General features: G+C 40.1%; 1 protein-coding gene across 7 annotated transcripts in view; it reads right to left on the reverse strand.

The window, feature by feature from the left end:
- The window catches only part of LOC110832519 (non-structural maintenance of chromosomes element 3 homolog), an 86,305-nt gene that overhangs the window by 12,169 nt on the left and 56,069 nt on the right, over window positions 1–18,067 (reverse strand). For 6 of the 7 annotated variants that reach the window (XR_015532907.1, XR_015532906.1, XM_087341476.1 and 3 more), the window contains exons 2-3: window positions 1,932–2,138; window positions 858–1,044 (exon numbers count right to left, since the gene is read on the reverse strand). Coding sequence is in view for 5 of the 7 variants with exons in the window: in XM_087341475.1 (XP_087197601.1) it covers window positions 858–1,044; window positions 1,932–2,138 (394 nt within the window). In the remaining 2 variants the exon portion in view is untranslated. Of the gene's footprint in view, window positions 1–857; window positions 1,045–1,931; window positions 2,139–4,539; window positions 4,619–18,067 lie in introns of those variants that run through there. The other variant, XM_087341474.1, reaches the window with a different exon arrangement.

An 18,067-nucleotide genomic window follows, 5' to 3' on the forward strand; every position in this document is an offset into this window, starting at 1 on the left:
AAAAACATGTTTCTGATTACTGCAAAAAATTATATTTAAATTAAGACAAGTGAGTTAATTTTAACCACAATTATTGAAATTCATTAGAAGGCAAAACTTAATTATTGAAGTAAATGTACAAAACTGTCAATCTAAAGACTTTCAAGTAAGGAATTAATAAATAAAATCTTCTTGGGCGATCAGCCGCACAAACCGGTTACCATAGTAAACCGACGTTTCGGGAACCAACTCTGTCCCCATCATCAGGGTTCTGATGGAGGCAGTGTGACCTCTGAAACATTGGTAAACATCTACCATACTACACGGCACAACAACCCAGAAGACAAATTGTTGAACAGCTCATTATGCAGTTTTCTCCATCCTTCTATTAATTCCTCTCTTTTACGCTAGCATCAGACGAGTATTTATATACCACCCGTTTACAGATGTGAAAATACGTGACAGGGTGGCAACACGGACAAATTTTTCATGTCAATTTGCAATTTACCGTGTGAAAAATGCAGCACTGCAAATTCACAGTGCACCATGGACAGTACTGATTCGTGTGCAGATCCTTTTAAAGTTTTAAACATTTACGGCTTCCAAGCTTAAAATTTAAAAAATCACTTAAAAGGGATTGTCTTCAAGAAATATAACATATGTTTTATGGCACCGGCAACTAAAATTTTGTATGGAAGGATTACCTAACGTGTGCAAACTTTCAGATAAAGTTACAACATTACAACATGACAACACACAGTTCCCTTGTCTGCATGAAGATGTGTATGAGAAAGTGATTATCAGAGCCAGAAAATTAACATTTGCTGCTTTGTCTGTGTATATTAAGGTCTATTTACATTCTTTATGAATTCTTATACCTTCACTCTCCACACCACCTTTCATGAAGATTAATGATAGAGTCAGCATGAGGAGCACTTGTTGAGACTCCACTTCCTTTGGCCATTTCATATAACGTGCATCTGTTGAAAACTTTTCATTGTTTATAAGCATATAGTGTTTCACATTTGAGTTCTGTTCAACTGCGACCAACTTCATCCCAAAAATCTGTAAAATTTGAACAAGGACAGGTGACAGGCTCTTGTGAAGATAGTAAACACCTAGATTCCAAAATTATGGGGAATTTCCTGACAAGAAGACTGTCTAACCTATGGAGAACACAGCCTCTTTTCACATAACTGCCTCTTCTCTGTATTTGATGAAATATAAAACCACCATGGGATTAGAACCAAACAACCAACCAACAAGCTAGGTAACACCATTCCTGCGTACGAAACGCATTGCTGCAAATGGTACACAGAACCTAATAACTAAAATGGGAATTGCTTAAGCTAACAGGGTTCTGACGTGGCGGGAGCATCGACCATTCAAACTAGGATCTGCTGCTGCTGATGTGATAGGAGGTTTATTCCGTCAGGCAACTTGTCCAAAAGAATTTGGTTGGTTGATTCTCTGGGGTTTGAACCCAGAGACTGAGGAGCCGCTTCGGCTGAAGGCCTCTGCGACTTCGATATGGGGATGGAGTACTAAAACACTAACTTAATGGGGCTGACAGCCAGATTTAACTGATAATATTACTTCTCCTTCTTCTTTCTTGGCATACAACCTAGTTGTGGGTCTTCACCACCTCCTTTTCGGAGGCTTTCCTAGTCTTTGAAGAGTGCATTTCTGAGTACTGAGTGACCAGCCCACTGCCTCTGCAAAATTTCTACTCAATCATAATTTGACTGCTAGAGCCATCTATTAGTGAATCAGAGGACACTTGGCAGAGAAATGGCCACTGAATTTTGCTTAAGAAACATCTCATTTCATGACTTAAATGTCAGCACATGCAAGTTCTATCCAGCTATTTATAGTCAATCACTAACTGAACTATTTCAAAAATGCTGTTTTCAATATAATTCACTCACTGAAATAAATAAAATACACTTTACCTCCTTGAGCACTCGTGTAGCTCCATCAATGATATATTTAGAGCTCCCTCCATAAGTTTTGAGAACATCTTTTACAATGTCCTGTCGCTTGATAGCATACTTGGTATTATCGTGAGACAGGATATATCGCACAGTATCATTGATCAAATTTTCTTCCTCTTGGCTTGACAGATGGCCCTCCTGAGCTGATTTGGAAGCCATTATTTCCTGAAAATAAAATGACCTGTATGGAGAAATATCTCTGAAAACCAACAGACTCGTTCCAAATGGCAAAAGATTTTATTATTTTAGTTTAATGGGTGCAAAACATGGTCTCCACTCTGAGGGTGGATCACAGATTGCAGGTGTTTGAGAATAGGGTGTTGAGGAGGATATTTGGGCCCAGGAGAGAAAACGATGGGATCTGGAGAAAACTACATAATGATGAACTTAAAAATTTATCCTCCCCCCCCAGTATTGTCACGGTGATTAAGTCAAGAAGAATGAGATGGGCGGTAAATGTAGCAAGCATGGATAGGGCAAGAGGTGTGCACCGGGTATTGGTTGGGAAGCCTGAGGAGAAGATACAGCTGTCGAGACCTAGACGTAGATGGGAGGATAATGTCAGGCGGGATCTATGGGAGATAGGAGTTAAAGGAGACTGGATTTTGTTGGCCCAGGACAGGGTCCGGTGGAGGGCTTTGGTTAATTCGGTGATGAACCTTCAGGTTCGGTAAGCCATCTAGTTGGTTGGCTCCACTATTTGGGAAGCCTGAGGGGAAGGGACCCCTGGGGAGACCTAGACGTAGATGGGAGAATAATCTCAGGCGGGATCTATGGGAGATAGGAGTTAAAGGAGACTGGATTTTGTTGGCCCAGGACAGGGTCCGGTGGAGGGCTTTGGTTAACTCGGTGATGAACCTTCAGGTTCCGTAAGCCATCTGGTTGGTTGGGTCCACTATTTGGGAAGCCTGAGGGGAAGAGACCGCTGGGGAGACCTAGACGTAGATGGGAGGATAATCTCAGGCGGGATCTATGGGAGATAGGAGTTGAAGGAGACTGGATTTTGTTGGCCCAGGACAGGGTCCGTTGGAGGGCTTTGGTTAACTCGGTGATGAACCTTCAGGTTCGGTAAGCCATTAGCTGCTCAAGACATTACCTGTAGTAATGAAATCTCAAGGCTGATTAGTGCCACCAATTCTTTAGGACCCAAACTGTGTCCTTAGTTCTCACAATACCCTCCCTGCTACACCCTCCCCTGTCTGAGCATCTGAAGAACATTATTTCTTTTCGTTTAGCTCTGTTTGATGTTTTCTAAATTCCATGACTGTTGTGTTAACCCAACAAATCTCAGTGGTAATTATATGTACCACCTGACTTAAAAATCAGTAACTCTTCATTTCGCAGTTGTATGCTTCGTATGTCTCAGAATAAACAGCGATTATTTCCTTAAACGGCGTTAACTACTAGATCTTCGTAATGGTGAGGTGTTGTGTTTTCTTCGCGGTTCGGTCTGAATTCTTAATTATTGTTTACATGAGCTTCAAAGGGTTAGTGAGTGAATTAGCAGGAAGAGATCTCACAATCCGTGTCAGAAGCTACCTGCCCGAAATAATTTCGACACAAACCACAGCGCCCGAAATTGACATCACGATCATTTTGAAGTACATTTTAAGAACGATCTTTACATAACTTGTCCCCTTTAATGACTCCCGCTGAAAAAGTACATTAATTGTAACCTAAAAAATAAATGAATCTGCACAAAAACCAATTACGTTTTAACCCTTTATAGGCTAGTGGTAACTATGTACACCACCTGCCATTATGGTAATATTTCCCCATGTTGCTGGCTGCCTTTCAATGGCTTTCATTTTGTTCTGTGAATAAAAATAAAAAAAATCTTCAAACGGCGTGGAGAATTTTCTTTGAGGTAACAACTGCATTTACAAACACGGCATTAGTTTTTACAATTTCTGTTGTTGAAAGGTTAATGTTCGGTTCGTTGCCAAATAACTATCCCACATCTTAGGCGTACGCTCTTCTATTAACTCATGTGAAACGCATTGGCTAAAGCTAATTTTACTTGGTGATTGTTGGATCTTACGCTGGATACAATCAATTGCCTCAAATATACTTCACATAATATGCAAGTCGTTTCTACAGATGGCTCTGTTATCATCCCGGTACATTTTTTATAGTACATTCGTGGTGGAGAACGGGATCGAACCCTGGAACTTTATTTGGCCTACACGTTATCAAAAATCTGTGACTGTTTTTCAGTCAGTGATTAATTTGTGTCGGTAAATCGGGGGACAAAGACCTCAACAATAATTACGACATTCGTTCGCTGACGAATTTTTAATATTTTGAGTATTTTCGGAATCAGCAGTGTTACAATTTTATTGCCTAACAACTCCCCAATAAAATTTTGGTATAATTTCAAACGCACTATTTGCTTTTAAAGGCAGTAAACCGCATAGCTCTAAGGCGAGTTTGCAGGATTTTTATGGCAGAGTATTTTGTCTACTAGTCCAGCAACAGATATTCCTCAGGTGTAATAAAATATTCTTCACACTTACCAGCCACGGTGATGAAACCTCAGAACGCAAACTTATCAGATTTTACTCACCGTGAACACCGCACAAGACTCCTTCATAGACACTGCGAGCTGAACAGTAATCAGAAAGAGGGAGCCGACCGACCGACCGCAGTCCTGCGCAAGCGCAAGCATAGCCCCTCCAACTTAACCAAAGAATTTGGTTGGTTGAGGTTTGAACCCAGAGATGGAGGAGGGGCCGTTTTGGCTGAAGGCCGCAAAAGCTTGGGGGGGGGGGGGGGGTAGTGACAGCGTAGGCACAAGCGGTGGACAAACATACACATACTTTTGTAGTTTAAATGCGTAATGTTTGTGTTTAATTCAGTAATATATTTATTTATTTCCGTCAATACACAAACTTAGTTGTTAAAATTAGTGTTATTAAAGTTAAACTTTAAAATTTGGCGCTTATCATCGCTATTACGATGTTACAATTTTGTTTCTTTTTGTTCTTCGTCTTGTTTTGTATTTTTTAGATCAGTCGTTCTGTAGTCAGAGTTGTGTAGAGTCCTACATAGTCTTCACCCGACCACAGACGCAAACACACCACAAATCACAACTCTGACTACAGAACGACTGATCTAAAAAATACAAAACAAGACGAAGAACAAAAAGAAACAACCTAAAAAATTAAAACTACAAAACAAACAAATCAATGATAGTTGCATTAATAGATATAGATTAGTTTTAAAGACGAAAATAACCTGAAGATGATGCGGTTGCATTGAAACATGTTGTGAAATAAAATAATGAGCGCTAAAATTGTAACATCGTAATAGCGATAATAAGCGCCAAATTTTAAAGTTTAACTTTAATAACACCAATTTTAACAACTAAGTTTGTGTATTGACGGAAATAAATGAATATATTACTGAATACACATACTTTTATTAACCAGAAAACCTTAAATTAAGACAACACTGTTAAAATTACTTCCTGTAGTCTCCTTCAACTCCTATCTCCCATAGATCCCGCCTGAGATTATCCTCCCATCTACGTCTAGGTCTCCCCAGTGGCCTCTTTCCCTCAGGCTTCCCGGTGCACACGTCTTGTCCCATCCATGCGCGCTACATGCCCAGCCCATCTCATTCTTCTCGACTTAATCACCCTGACAATACTGGGGGAGGGGTATTGCCGTGGTCGTGCCAAACAGTCCATCCTGATCCGACGAGGCTTCGTTGCTTTTTTCGCCGTCACACGCGCTCCTTTTGCATTACGCGTGGGTTTCCCACGAGACGGAAGGACGAGGAGCGTGTGGACACTTTCTTGCAACTTAATACGCGTAACGATGACAATTTTTAATACACAATCAAATCTGGACGAAGTAAGGCGTTCCCATAATCATCTAATTCACCTTCTTCGTTTTTTTTATATACCAGGTTAACACGCCAAAGCCTGGGTAACATTTCATTTCAAGGTTTAGCCCGTTCGGGGGTCGAACCACGAACATGGACTGGCACACCCTGGTCTAGCGCATCGCCTTAGACCTGTCAGGCTTGCACTCACGAGGCAGAGAACGGGAGAAGGAAGGGGGTCGACCGTTCTAATAGGCCACTGCAGTGAAGGAAATCCACGCATGTCCAAAGCCACTTTTCTAAATTTAATTTCGCACACTGACATTTTAAAAAGTACTTTGTTCGCCTTCGTGCCTCTTGCGAGGTTATATCTATAATTTAGTTTTCATGGCATCAAAAATACAACGCTAACTACATACACCACTTAGTTTAAAAATCGGCTCGCAGAATGCATTTATGTGTTTATTACAATTCTTAGAGCAAACAGTGATCATTTTCTTAAACAACATTCACGTATTGGTTTTTATCATGGGCAAGTGTCGCGTTTTCTTTGAGGTACGGTACGGACTGAATTCTGAAACATTGTTTAGAAACTAGTTTAGAGTGCAGTTCGGCCATGCCAGGAACATTCGTAATAGAAAAATCTATCGGACAATAAGACAGCGCCTAAATAACTGTGAAATACGGTAACAAATTAAAAAAGCAAAGATGGAAGAACTTCATTCCGAGCAGATAAAATTGTTACCGTCCCTTTGTTTACTCCGTCCCAGCTAGATCGCAGCCCTTTCGATGATGTTTATCTTTATGAGGTTAATCCGGGATTTTTTTTACATGGAGGGGTATAAGCTGCACGCAGGCGAGGAAGGTTTGGAGAATGAATTTCGTAGTTTCGCAAAGCACAATTTATTTCTTTTGCGATTAACAGCCACTTTACCGAATCGAACTACTATACATGCTTCTTCGTCTGAATGCCACAAGAGAGTCTGTCCCCTCTGCATCCGTGTCGCCAGACTTCCATCTTGTTTTATTCAAACAAAAAAACATACCTTCTGCTTGGCCAGCAATGACACAACGCTGTGATTTGTTGGCTCAAGCTGCACGTCCATAACTCTGGCCACTATATTGTCAACATTTCCAAACAATACGGCACCAATTATAGCTTCAAGAATCATGGCTGCCACCCTAGCGTCATAATTCTTGCCCTTACGGTCTTCGAATGTTTTCTTTTCCCCCACTCAAGTGTGAGATGCAGACCACCTTCCAACATTTTGACTACTGGCCTAGTAAGCAAGCATTTGCTGTACAAGTGAAACATGTAAAATTTCGCAGGAACGTCATTTAAACTTTATGTCTTAAAACCTCACTCACTTATCAACTGGTTCGAGAAGGTTTTGTACCTCCTACCACCATTCATTACAATCGGTTATATTCTTATCGTAGTATAAATGTAAGTTCAGGATTGCAAGAAATTGGTGAAGCTTCCGTAGTTTTTTTAAAAAAAGGCGGATCACCAGATTTAATATTACCTTCCCAAGTTCTTAGAAAATCTGTCAGAGCGTCCCGTCGTAATCGGTTGCCTTGGTTACTCTTGGCTTACCACTTCATAAATTCTCACACATTACTAACGAAGCGCAGAGAACTTCGCCTTTTAGTTTGTTCTTATTAAGGTCGGAAGTTGAATAACAGCTTGTTTCCTAGTATGCAAACTCGGCACGTGCTCGCGGTATCTGCTTAAACCACACGCCAACTTACTCTTCAAATCTCCGTGGTAAATATATGCACCACCTATTGCAAAAATAAGTTAACACTGTACTTTGCCTACATAGAATATTTATGGGTTTCGCATAATTCTCAGTTCAGACAGCGATTATTTTCTTAAACAGCATCAAGCAGTTGATCATTGTAATGGTGGAAGTGTGGGGTTTTCTTTGCGGTACGGACAGAATTTTGGGGGGACAAATCAGATAGCCGTATTAAATTCAAAATTTAAGATCAGTTACGTTGCGGGGATATATACAACGGGAAAGTTGGTCACGGCTCGACGAGGAACAGGAAGAATTGCAAGAGAGGATTTCGGCGAACTTTTAAATTCAACTCGGAGCTTCTGCCTTCCGTGCCACTGGCATTTGATGCAAATCCGGAACACGCCTATTAGTTAACCTGAGAACTTGCAAGCCAATGCTTACGCATCGGATATCTGCATGCAATAAGAGATGATTAGACGTCGCCAAAGCGTTATCTACAGACTAGGACTTGCTTTGTTCTGTATAGAAAGACAGGAAACAGATAGGTAAAGGCTTATTACGCATCTCACTAGCGATAGCGGTACAGTCCGTGAAAAATGTTTCACGCGGTCAGAATTCAAATAAGAGGAACTGCGATCCTCTCGGAATATATTTTGCCGTATTTAGCAAAGTTTCTTCCGTTTTGTGCAAGTTAAAAAGAAAATCAAAATAGTTCATAATGGTAGTTGAATTTATACGGCTTAGTGGTATTTAAAAGGGACCGCAAAGGGTTAATATTAGTAATTAAGTACGTTTGTTGTTTCATTACGTTTGTTTCTTCTCTATACTTACAATAGGCCGACTTAACTTTCTTAAAATTACGAAGAATAATAAGTGTGCCTTAGAGTATAAACAGTCGGATACAATTATCTATTCATTTTCTGGAATAATAAAGTCTCTAATTAATTTTCTAATAACAATTTCTAATAAAGTTTGATCGAAATAAGTAATTCAAACCAAAAACCATCTTTTCTACCCGGCTAGGACAGATTGCGTAAAATCGAATGTCTGAAAAACTGCGTTATCTTATCAAAAATTGAAAAAACATTTGGATTATTATTCATTAAATATGCCTAACATACCAAAGAACACATGTGTACACTAATTTACGAAAATAGATAAACATTCGTCCAGACCGGCTCTGGGGAAAAGAACTCGGTTCTGCCTGTGTATTAGTATTCATTTGTGGAATCCCCATAGCACGGTTCAGTAACTGCGGACGCAGAACGGAACGTGCTAATTGCGAAACCAAATACGCGGTCGCGTTCTCTGTCCTGATACCAGTCCGACATTACCTGAATTTAACTACTACCGGGGCAAACCGATCGCACGGGACGTGACATCACGGAACATCCCGACGCACGACGCTCGAAGAGAACGCAGAAACCAATCAGCACTCTCCACCTCCGTCGGCGATTTATCAAAAAATGAGGGCGGGAAGGAAACACGAAATACGCGTAAACAATAAAATATAGTAAGGACGTGCGACAAAGAAAATACACAAACAGGAAAGAGAGGAAGAAAATTATGATCGAGAAAGGACGAAAATAGTAAAAGAAGAATAAACAAAGAACTAGAAAACGCATCTCGAGCACCATACGCGTTCCTGACAGCACTGGGGGTAATATTCGCGGCGTCTCCAGACGAATTCAGAAACAGGTAACGCCATCTCCGTTCAAGTCTGGACGAGGCAGACGGAAGGACTTCCAGGCAACAATCATTAAAAAAGCAAGACAAAAGTCTGGACCAATGCATGACGTAGTATGGCATTTTATACGTCTCGATTTCCGAGTTTTTCTTAATTTTAGTAGATGCTTGAAGTGGTAAATGGCTGGTTAACCAAATTTCGAGCATGAGAGAAGCGTTCGTTATCCAAATAGTATTTAACGTCACTGATTCCTGTGTTGTGTTCCATGAATGCAGCCCACACTGTCATCCTATAATCGATTTTGGTATTATCCTCCCATATATGCCTAGGTCTTCCAAATTCATCCTTTACTTCAAGTTTTCCGTGTAAAATTTCTTAGCTGTGCCACGAGTGCAACAGACGTCACTTGCCTCATCCTCTTGATCTGATCACCCAACTCAAATCAGGTTAAGAGGTCCAATTATCAAAGACCTTCATTTTCCCCGTCAGCCGATGATCGACTTCCTTAATACACCGTCTTAATGACACCTGACATGACGAGAACGTTTCTGGAACAAAACCTAACTCCACAAGCTTCCTTTTATACATGAGGCAACTTCAGTATTGTTTAGAAACGTCTAACACAAGTTTCACTGATACTGCTGCATAAAATAATCATGAGAAAATGTTTGCTTTCCGTCAATAGAGCGTAATTCTATATCGCTTAATGATGTTATATGTACACAAATTAAGACACTCAGCATTATGCTAGTGAATCTTAATGAAGACAGAAGACGTATTTATTTCTTATCCAAGCATCAACCAGTAACTGACCTGTGTGCCAGTCCAGGCTCGTGGTTCGACCCCCGAACGGGCTAAACCTTGAAATGAAATGTTACCCAGGCTTTGGCGTGTTAACCTGGTTTATATAAAAAAACGAAGAAGGTGAATTAGATGATTATGGGAACGCCTTACTTCGTCCAGATTTGATTGTGTATTAAAAATTGTCATTGTTACGCGTATTAAGTTGCAAGAAAGTGTCCACACGCTCCACGTCCTTCCGTCTCGTGGGAACCCAGCGTAACACAAAATCCCACGCGTAATGCAAAAGGAGCTAGTGTGGTTGCGGAAGCTCTGAATCGCAATCTTTCACTCTCTCAATCTCTTGGCACTCTTTATCAAACATAACAGCCGAATCATCGAGCGGCCTACTAGAAGTGTAATTATGAATATATTAGTTGCTTTGTATCTAGAGTGACAATAAAATTTGCTCCGAAAATCATAGCGACATAAGAGAAGAGAATTCGCTCCATGTGTTAAAGCCGCCTCACCATCTGTGACGTGTGGTAGAACTAAAGGGACGGTTACACCTGACTTTATTTAATCTCTTATCCAAGAAGTCACGTACGTTTACATTCAAATTATCCTGAAGTTCCTTTAGAAATACGACGCAGTTGATAAGATTACATTAACTACGGAGTTCTGTGATTCGTTGTTATTACACTGACACGTTTTCTTTCCCCATTTTATATGAACGGACACTCAGTTAACCAATCCCAGACATAAGCTCCAAATGAGCCCTTCTACTACGAAATAGGGAAAATTGATATGTAAAATAAGTGAAGTTAAAATTATATAAATTTATCGGCCACTCCGGTGGTAGCATTCGAAACGTCCTAGGTTCGTTCACGATCATTGTAACGAATAACATAAAAATATCAGTATGATGACGTCCAGTCACCTGAATACGAGAATAGATGAAACTCCTAAATCCCATGAGCCCGATGTTCTTACACGTAATGTTTAAGAATTTAGTCCGTACCTCCCAGAAAACACTACACTTCACCGTTACGAAGATTAACTGGTTCGTTTAAGGAAATAATCGCTGTTTATTCTAAGAATCCCAAAAATCACTTAAATACAAAGTGCAGAGTCAATATCTCTTAAAACAACTGGTACATAAAGTTACCACGGAATTAAAAGGTGAACCATTCAGCTTCGTTTAAGTAACGCAAGCTATCAGTCATGGTTCATGTGAACAGACGAGGACATTTATTTTTGGGGCTCCTTACTTGCAAATAAACTAATGAAAGTATAATACACGTTCTTTAATCAGATATCTTCGTAATCGGAGTATTTATCCTATCCGGCCCATTTTTCTAAACCGTTCACACGTCTCCATTCATCTGAGAGAAGAAAAGGTAGCGCCTGCAAATCACCGTTTAGATTACCTGTTTCACACGTACTGAAATACTTTTCTCCCAATCAGCGCGCTGTAAATCAAACTCGAGGGAACTTTTATGTCTATCGGCGATACTGTACGTCGCTTGGAAACACATCAATGAGTGTGTAACTCTGTTCGAACGGAATTCAGTAAATCTGACAAGCCTGAAGTAGATGTGTCTACTCATTCTCAAAGTGAAAGCGAACATTTCGAGTTCATTTGTGACTAATTACATATAATCAAGATCACAAAGACACAGTTGACAGACAAATGCCAACGTCAGCAGGATTTTTATAGCTTAAAAAGTCTCATGAAGACAATTAAAAACTGAGTAAATTAAAAAAATAAATTAACTACAAACCTTGTTGGTTTTCATGTTAATTTTTCTGGATACCATTATAGATTTACTAAAATATTGGCCTTAGCAACTTTCCTTTCTTCTTTGGAAGCTCATTCGACATGATAGAAGCCATGATTGTGAACTAATGACCACACAGAAGAATTTGTCTCCCCTACTTCAGTGGATACGCATTATTCTCACCCATCATGCGGAGGAATGTGAGAAGCTTTGAATAGGGGGTCTGAAAATGAAGCCCAAACCCACTTGACAATAACAATGTTTATTGCTGATTAAGTTTATAGTTTCCGGGTCGGCAGCTCAGGCTGACCTTGCCAAATGCGTACATAACAGCAACAGACCAATTCATAAATTAAATAGAAATCCTTAAGAATTACGATTAAACTCTTGTATGAATCCAAGTTTCAAGAGGCAAAACCGCAGTGATTTGGAATTTCTGTTCTCCGAATTTACATTCACTTAAATGTCTTACTTCAGGGTCTAATAAAGGAGACTTCAAGGAGAAAAGAGAATCGGATTACTTTTGTTTTAGAACAGGTAATAGAATCTCCTTAACTCTGCAAACCTTTTTATGACCTTCATGCGTCCAGCAGCGAACTAGCTCTAGAGCCCCTAAGAATTTGAGAAGTCCCGACAGCGAAAGTGTGTGCATATAGAGCCTATGGGGCATGGCAAACGGAAACTAGAAGGAGTATTACATTAACGCAGTTAAATGTTTCCAGCAAACAAAAAGTTCAACGAAACACAAGTCAACAGGAAAAAACTACAGACTGATCAAGCACTTAAATTATCTCAAGAGATTAAAGTTCAAAATACATACACACACGCACGCACATTGAAAGGAAGAAATTCAACATCCCGTTTCCTTGTCAAAACACATGCGGTCTGGTGGTTAGCACACCGGATTCGTATTACGAAGGTCTGTATTAAAATCTCAGCCCAGAGACTGGCTGTCCTAAACAAGGACTTTCATTGATTTCTTAACGCCCTAAATACAAATTATAGGATAGTATTTTAATAGGCCACGACACCTTCCATACACTTTTTTCCAATTCATTAAACATGTTATTCCCTTGAGGCGACGTAATAAATTTCACACAGAAAGCATGGGAATTGTCAAGTGAATGATAGCAAACATTTCCAGAATTTGATCTCCTCGTTCCGTGACTGTAATTCGCCAGCCTTACTATAAGATATGAGTCGCGGAAGAAAATGAAAGGAAACGGAGTGGCTAATCTGGAGGAAGAAACCCACAACAAACGTCAACGTAGCCTTTTTGCGGACTGAGATCCACTACTAAGAATTGCATAATAAAAGTACAGCAATACTCGAATCAAATTGACTCATTCCATGAAGCAAAGCCCCTTCTTTCTTGGGGAAGTAGTGGGTCAGATATAGACAATAATTACTTTGCCGTCTAAAGGGCCGGCAGGGACATTAACATATTTATAACAGCCCATTCATACCGCCCGACGCAAAGCCAGATGTATCATATCAACACCCTTACAATATGCTTATATTAGCAACAATTTTAATATTATCCTTTTCTATGTCCAAGATTCCCAAGTGGACTCTTCCCTCAACTCGATACCAGTAAGTCTGAAGGTAAAAGGCAAATTTCTTCATGTTCTAAACTGACTACATCAGCTCAATCGCGTTTTACAAACTTGACCCCCCCCCCCCCCCCGATGCGCACCAAAAGGAAAGTTTAGTGTCTTACTCAAGATTTTAAATGCAACCAATTGCTTTAACCCCCATTGGGGGTGGTAAGTCTTTTATCTTCCTCTATCTTGACACAACACTAGATGAGACTGAAGTGCTTGTCCCTCGAACAAATGTGTAACAGACACGGGGTGAAGAATGAAATACAACTTTGACCCTAGCATTACGGTCCAAAAAAGGACAGGTTTTCCTATAGCCATAAAACGTACACTCAACGTAAAACTAGTTGACACAGGCGTAATACTTCTGTCCCGTTCGCTGTCATGCCAATAGATTTTCAGTCCGTGACTGCCAACATTTGATATCTTATAAATAAATGGCGGGCGTAACACGTGTTTTATTTGCTTCGAAGAAGAGGGGCGAAGGAAACTGAAATGTAGTATTTACCCAGTGTGTAATAAGAGACATGTATATTATTTTATGATAAACACTGAATAATCAATAATGTAATTTATTAAAAAGTTCGTCTTTTACGTAGCCCGAAGGTTCGTCACCATGCGAACAAAAGTCAGCCATTAGTCTCTGTATTGAGTGAGCTTTATCCATTCCCACAGTCACATTCTATTTTTTCAAGATCCTTTTTAATATTATCGCCCATTCTACACCTAGATCTTTGAAGCATATCTGCTGCTGAAGTTTGCCTACCAAAATATTAAACACATTTTTATTCTGATCCAAATATGGTGTAAGAATTGAAATGCGTACGCTGAATACGTTTTCAAAATTGTGTTTTGCAACTGGTATTCATTTTCCTTGCTACTGACCGGTGTAACATAGGTTCTTGTCCCACACATTGAGACTAAGCAGGCGAAATGAGAGGCCTTCAAATGTGTGGGTGTGGCAAATGTAAGTTGTAGCTGTGTCTTTAGGGGTGATACATTTTTTGTGGCGCTGTTCCCTTAAATATATCACTCATGTGTATGAGTGGGGTCGCATTCCAGAGGAGAATGACATTATACCGGGTCTCCAATTTATGAGCTTACGGTCTTGCTTACATTGCGTCGGCGTAGGCGGGACTTTAACACGTGAGTCACGGGCGAGTCAGTTTCGGTGCTGCTAGTAACAGCTACAGTAATGAAATCTGGCGTGAAGCACAGACCAACAAATTATGAAGACGCCTGTCTTCAGCATTGTTACGACTTGTAGTTAGGTTGAAGTTCACCGACGTTTCATAGATGCTTATTGCCCCCATCATCGCGATGATCGCCCTGATAATAGACACAGCAGTACCTCTGAAACGTCGGCAAACTTCTACCAGACTACACGTTTCAACAATGCAGAAGACCACCCACCAACTGTATACTCACCGAAGTGAGAACCTTATATTACAGCAAATTACGAGTATTTCAATATTCAGTTTTCCTCAACCTCGTGCTGTATCAATAGTAATGAAAAAATATCAAACAGCCTTACTATATGCAGCATTGCATTGTGGGTTCTATTAATGCCACCTATGGTCTGCGTTTGCGGTGATAACATCAGGTATAGCCGCTCAGTAATAGGAGCTTGGCTCCTTGGTAGGCACCGACTCTTTTCAGGGGTGTTAACGGCGTGTAACTCCCGACAACTAGAAGCTTCCTTTATCGCTGAATATAATACTATATTTATACACTATTTAATTATTTAAGAATAAATACAGATGTGCAGATGATTAGCCACAAGATGATGATCTCAGACTGATATTGGGTTTGCGTGGGACTACCTCGAAAGTTTGTTGAAGAGTCCCCACAAAGTATCCTTCTCATGCTATTTCATCCGTAAGGTCCAGCAACATTGTCCGCTGAGTGACAATGAACCATAAAGTCCAAACAGACTTTCTACATATTGTCGCCATAAATGACTGACGCTTGGGATTACAACCAATTCACGACAATTTATTGCTCCTTGGTGTAAAAAACAAGACTCCTAAACAGTTAGGTATATGCCATGAACTAGAAGTAACCATCGCAGTATTACCCTCGAAACACAACAACAAGTTAGAATTTTGAAACGAAAATTAAAAAGAAATTCAGCCCAATAAAATAATATAAAAAACTAAATGGTATGATCAAATTACCTAAGCAGAAGATGTAATTTGGACCGTTACACAGGCTGGACATTGCTTTGATCGCGCACACTTAACAATAAACTGCTACCTCTATGGCATTGCGTACGTACCACGTTCTCTCGAAGATTGACTAGAGCATGTGTTATCCTGGTCAGTCCACCAAGGTTACCAGACCTTACCCAACTGCGTCACAACGGGAGCCAAATCTTTAACTTTGTGCGTAAATTAGTTTATAAAATATTTTCTTAATGTAGTAACGAAATATTTTTAACCTCACAGTATGTCTTACAGCGAGTAAAGCGACTTCATCGAAAGAAGGAGACGTTAAGCAAATACCGTTTGAAACATAACGATTACTTCATCGATCCCTGTAACGTTTATTCAGGACAATTTTCCCTTAAGTTAATACACAGCGACATATTGCTTATATTCACTTACGTAACGCAGATCTTAATAAAAAGTAAAACATGAAGATAGCAGTGCACTGGAATGTTGCTCCGTGTAGTCTGGTAGAACTTTGCCGACATTTCAGAGGTCCTTGCTGCCTCCATTACCAGGGCGATGACAACATGGCGCAACATCCCACAAGACAATCATCTTCATACTCGCCGACGTAATAATGTAAAATCTCACAAACCAAAATAAATTAAACTCGTATATTCTAATAGTAGCATAACACAAGTGGCGTGAGTCAAACAAAACCAAAATATATAAGGAGTTCGGGAGATATAAATAGAAGTTAGTATCTTTCCACAAAGAAAAGTAGCCATTAAAATGAACAAAAGAAATAAAATAAAAATGGCCGAGCCAAACTTAGCGTCGATGTGCCACTGTTATTGTGGCAATAAAGCGAGACTGTGTGGAAATAGGCCTCTAACGAGCCCTTACTGCAACCTACAGATGTTATATTGGACGAATGTTACTGACAGGGAGAGACTGAAGAATTCTATAGGAAACCTAGCCCAGTGCTTTGTCCACCGCAAATCTCAATGGGACTGAGATCGACGCGAAGCCGGGCCTACGCGGTGAGAGGCCAGAGCAATGGCATGGAAGTGGATCTAACATAAATCCACCCAAATCGATCCTGCATTTCTAACGGACAGACGAACAAAATGATCCACATTACACAACTATTAAATGATTTTCGATCTGTATTTTCAAAACACATTAGCCCTTCAAAGGACAAAGGCGCCCATTCGCTATCTCCGCATTCCGCTGACAATATATCTTAAGGTTTAAAGTGATTCTCAGAATAAATACCGAGCATCTCCTTAAACAACATTAACCAAACGATGCCTTTGTTTTCGTTGGCATAAGTGCATTTTTAAATATCACTCACATGAACTTCGGGCTTTAAAGAGTTAAACAAACCGAATTATCAACGTCCTTGGTGAGTCGTCCGGTTGCCAGATTTACCAGACCAACGTTCTATGATTAAAATTTTTATATTTGCACAATCTAAAGCCGTCCATTTTACATCCGAATATTAAACAAATTCTCCTTCCCAAGTGACACGTTATTGGGCGACTATACTAATTGTACATTTAACTACACAGCCACAAAATAGAGACCCGCAAATAAAAGAGAAGAGTGTTCTCATTGGCTGAGTGGTTCATCACCATAACCTTACAAATTTGCCGCCGATAGCTTATTTTAAACCCATTGGCGCGTGATTTATCCTAAGTCTTCTAACGGCTAAAACACATATGGAAGAGCTTACTCATCCCTCCAAGTCGAGCCACCGATCATAAAATCACCCATTCATCTGATCACGTAGCTGGCGCCAGGCAGTCGCCCGGTGGAACAAACAAGTCTCCCCCCCCCCCCAGATGTAACCCGAACTAGCGATCCTAACCGTCAACTCGGGAAAATTCAATACAATTTGATTACTGCGGTACAGAAAGGAAACGGAATTTCTACTGTACTACTTATTCCAAATTATCTTAATGGCTGACGAAATTACGCTGGCCATTTGGGTCGCCAACCTTCGCAGGAAGACGGCGTAATAATAATAAGAAGAAGAAACACTTCGACGTTTAATGTAGATTCTTTTACTTGAAATGATCAAAGAGCGAAAGACTTGTTTCTCAGATTCGTTAGAGAATAAACTTGCTCTGACGCCGTCTTCATTTGTCCGTGTCCTTTCAACTGCTCCACAAACGAACGTGTTTCGGGATCGCAACTTAGAACTGTCCGTCAGTTTTATGGTTACGGGACCATCGTTGGCGTTTCTTACAATTACGTACAAAACGCGGTTCGCTTGTCAAAACTGCATGATGGAATGTGACAACTTTAACGCGCAAATCTTTTGTAATTCAGTAACACCGCACCATCGAAAATAAAATAAAAATACTGCAGTGAATTAGACCAAGAAGAAGATTTTTCTGCATTTCAATTCATGACACATGCGGCGTTGACCTCAACAATTCAACACTGGCATTTATGTAGTCAATTTATGTTGTGCTTGCAAATGTAACAAATTAAGATGCCATTGCATTTAAACC

Source organism: Zootermopsis nevadensis, unplaced genomic scaffold (assembly GCF_977971745.1).
Source record: "Zootermopsis nevadensis isolate Lab colony 2312 unplaced genomic scaffold, Znev_1.0 Znev_ptg000076l, whole genome shotgun sequence".
NCBI lineage: Eukaryota > Metazoa > Arthropoda > Insecta > Blattodea > Termopsidae > Zootermopsis > Zootermopsis nevadensis.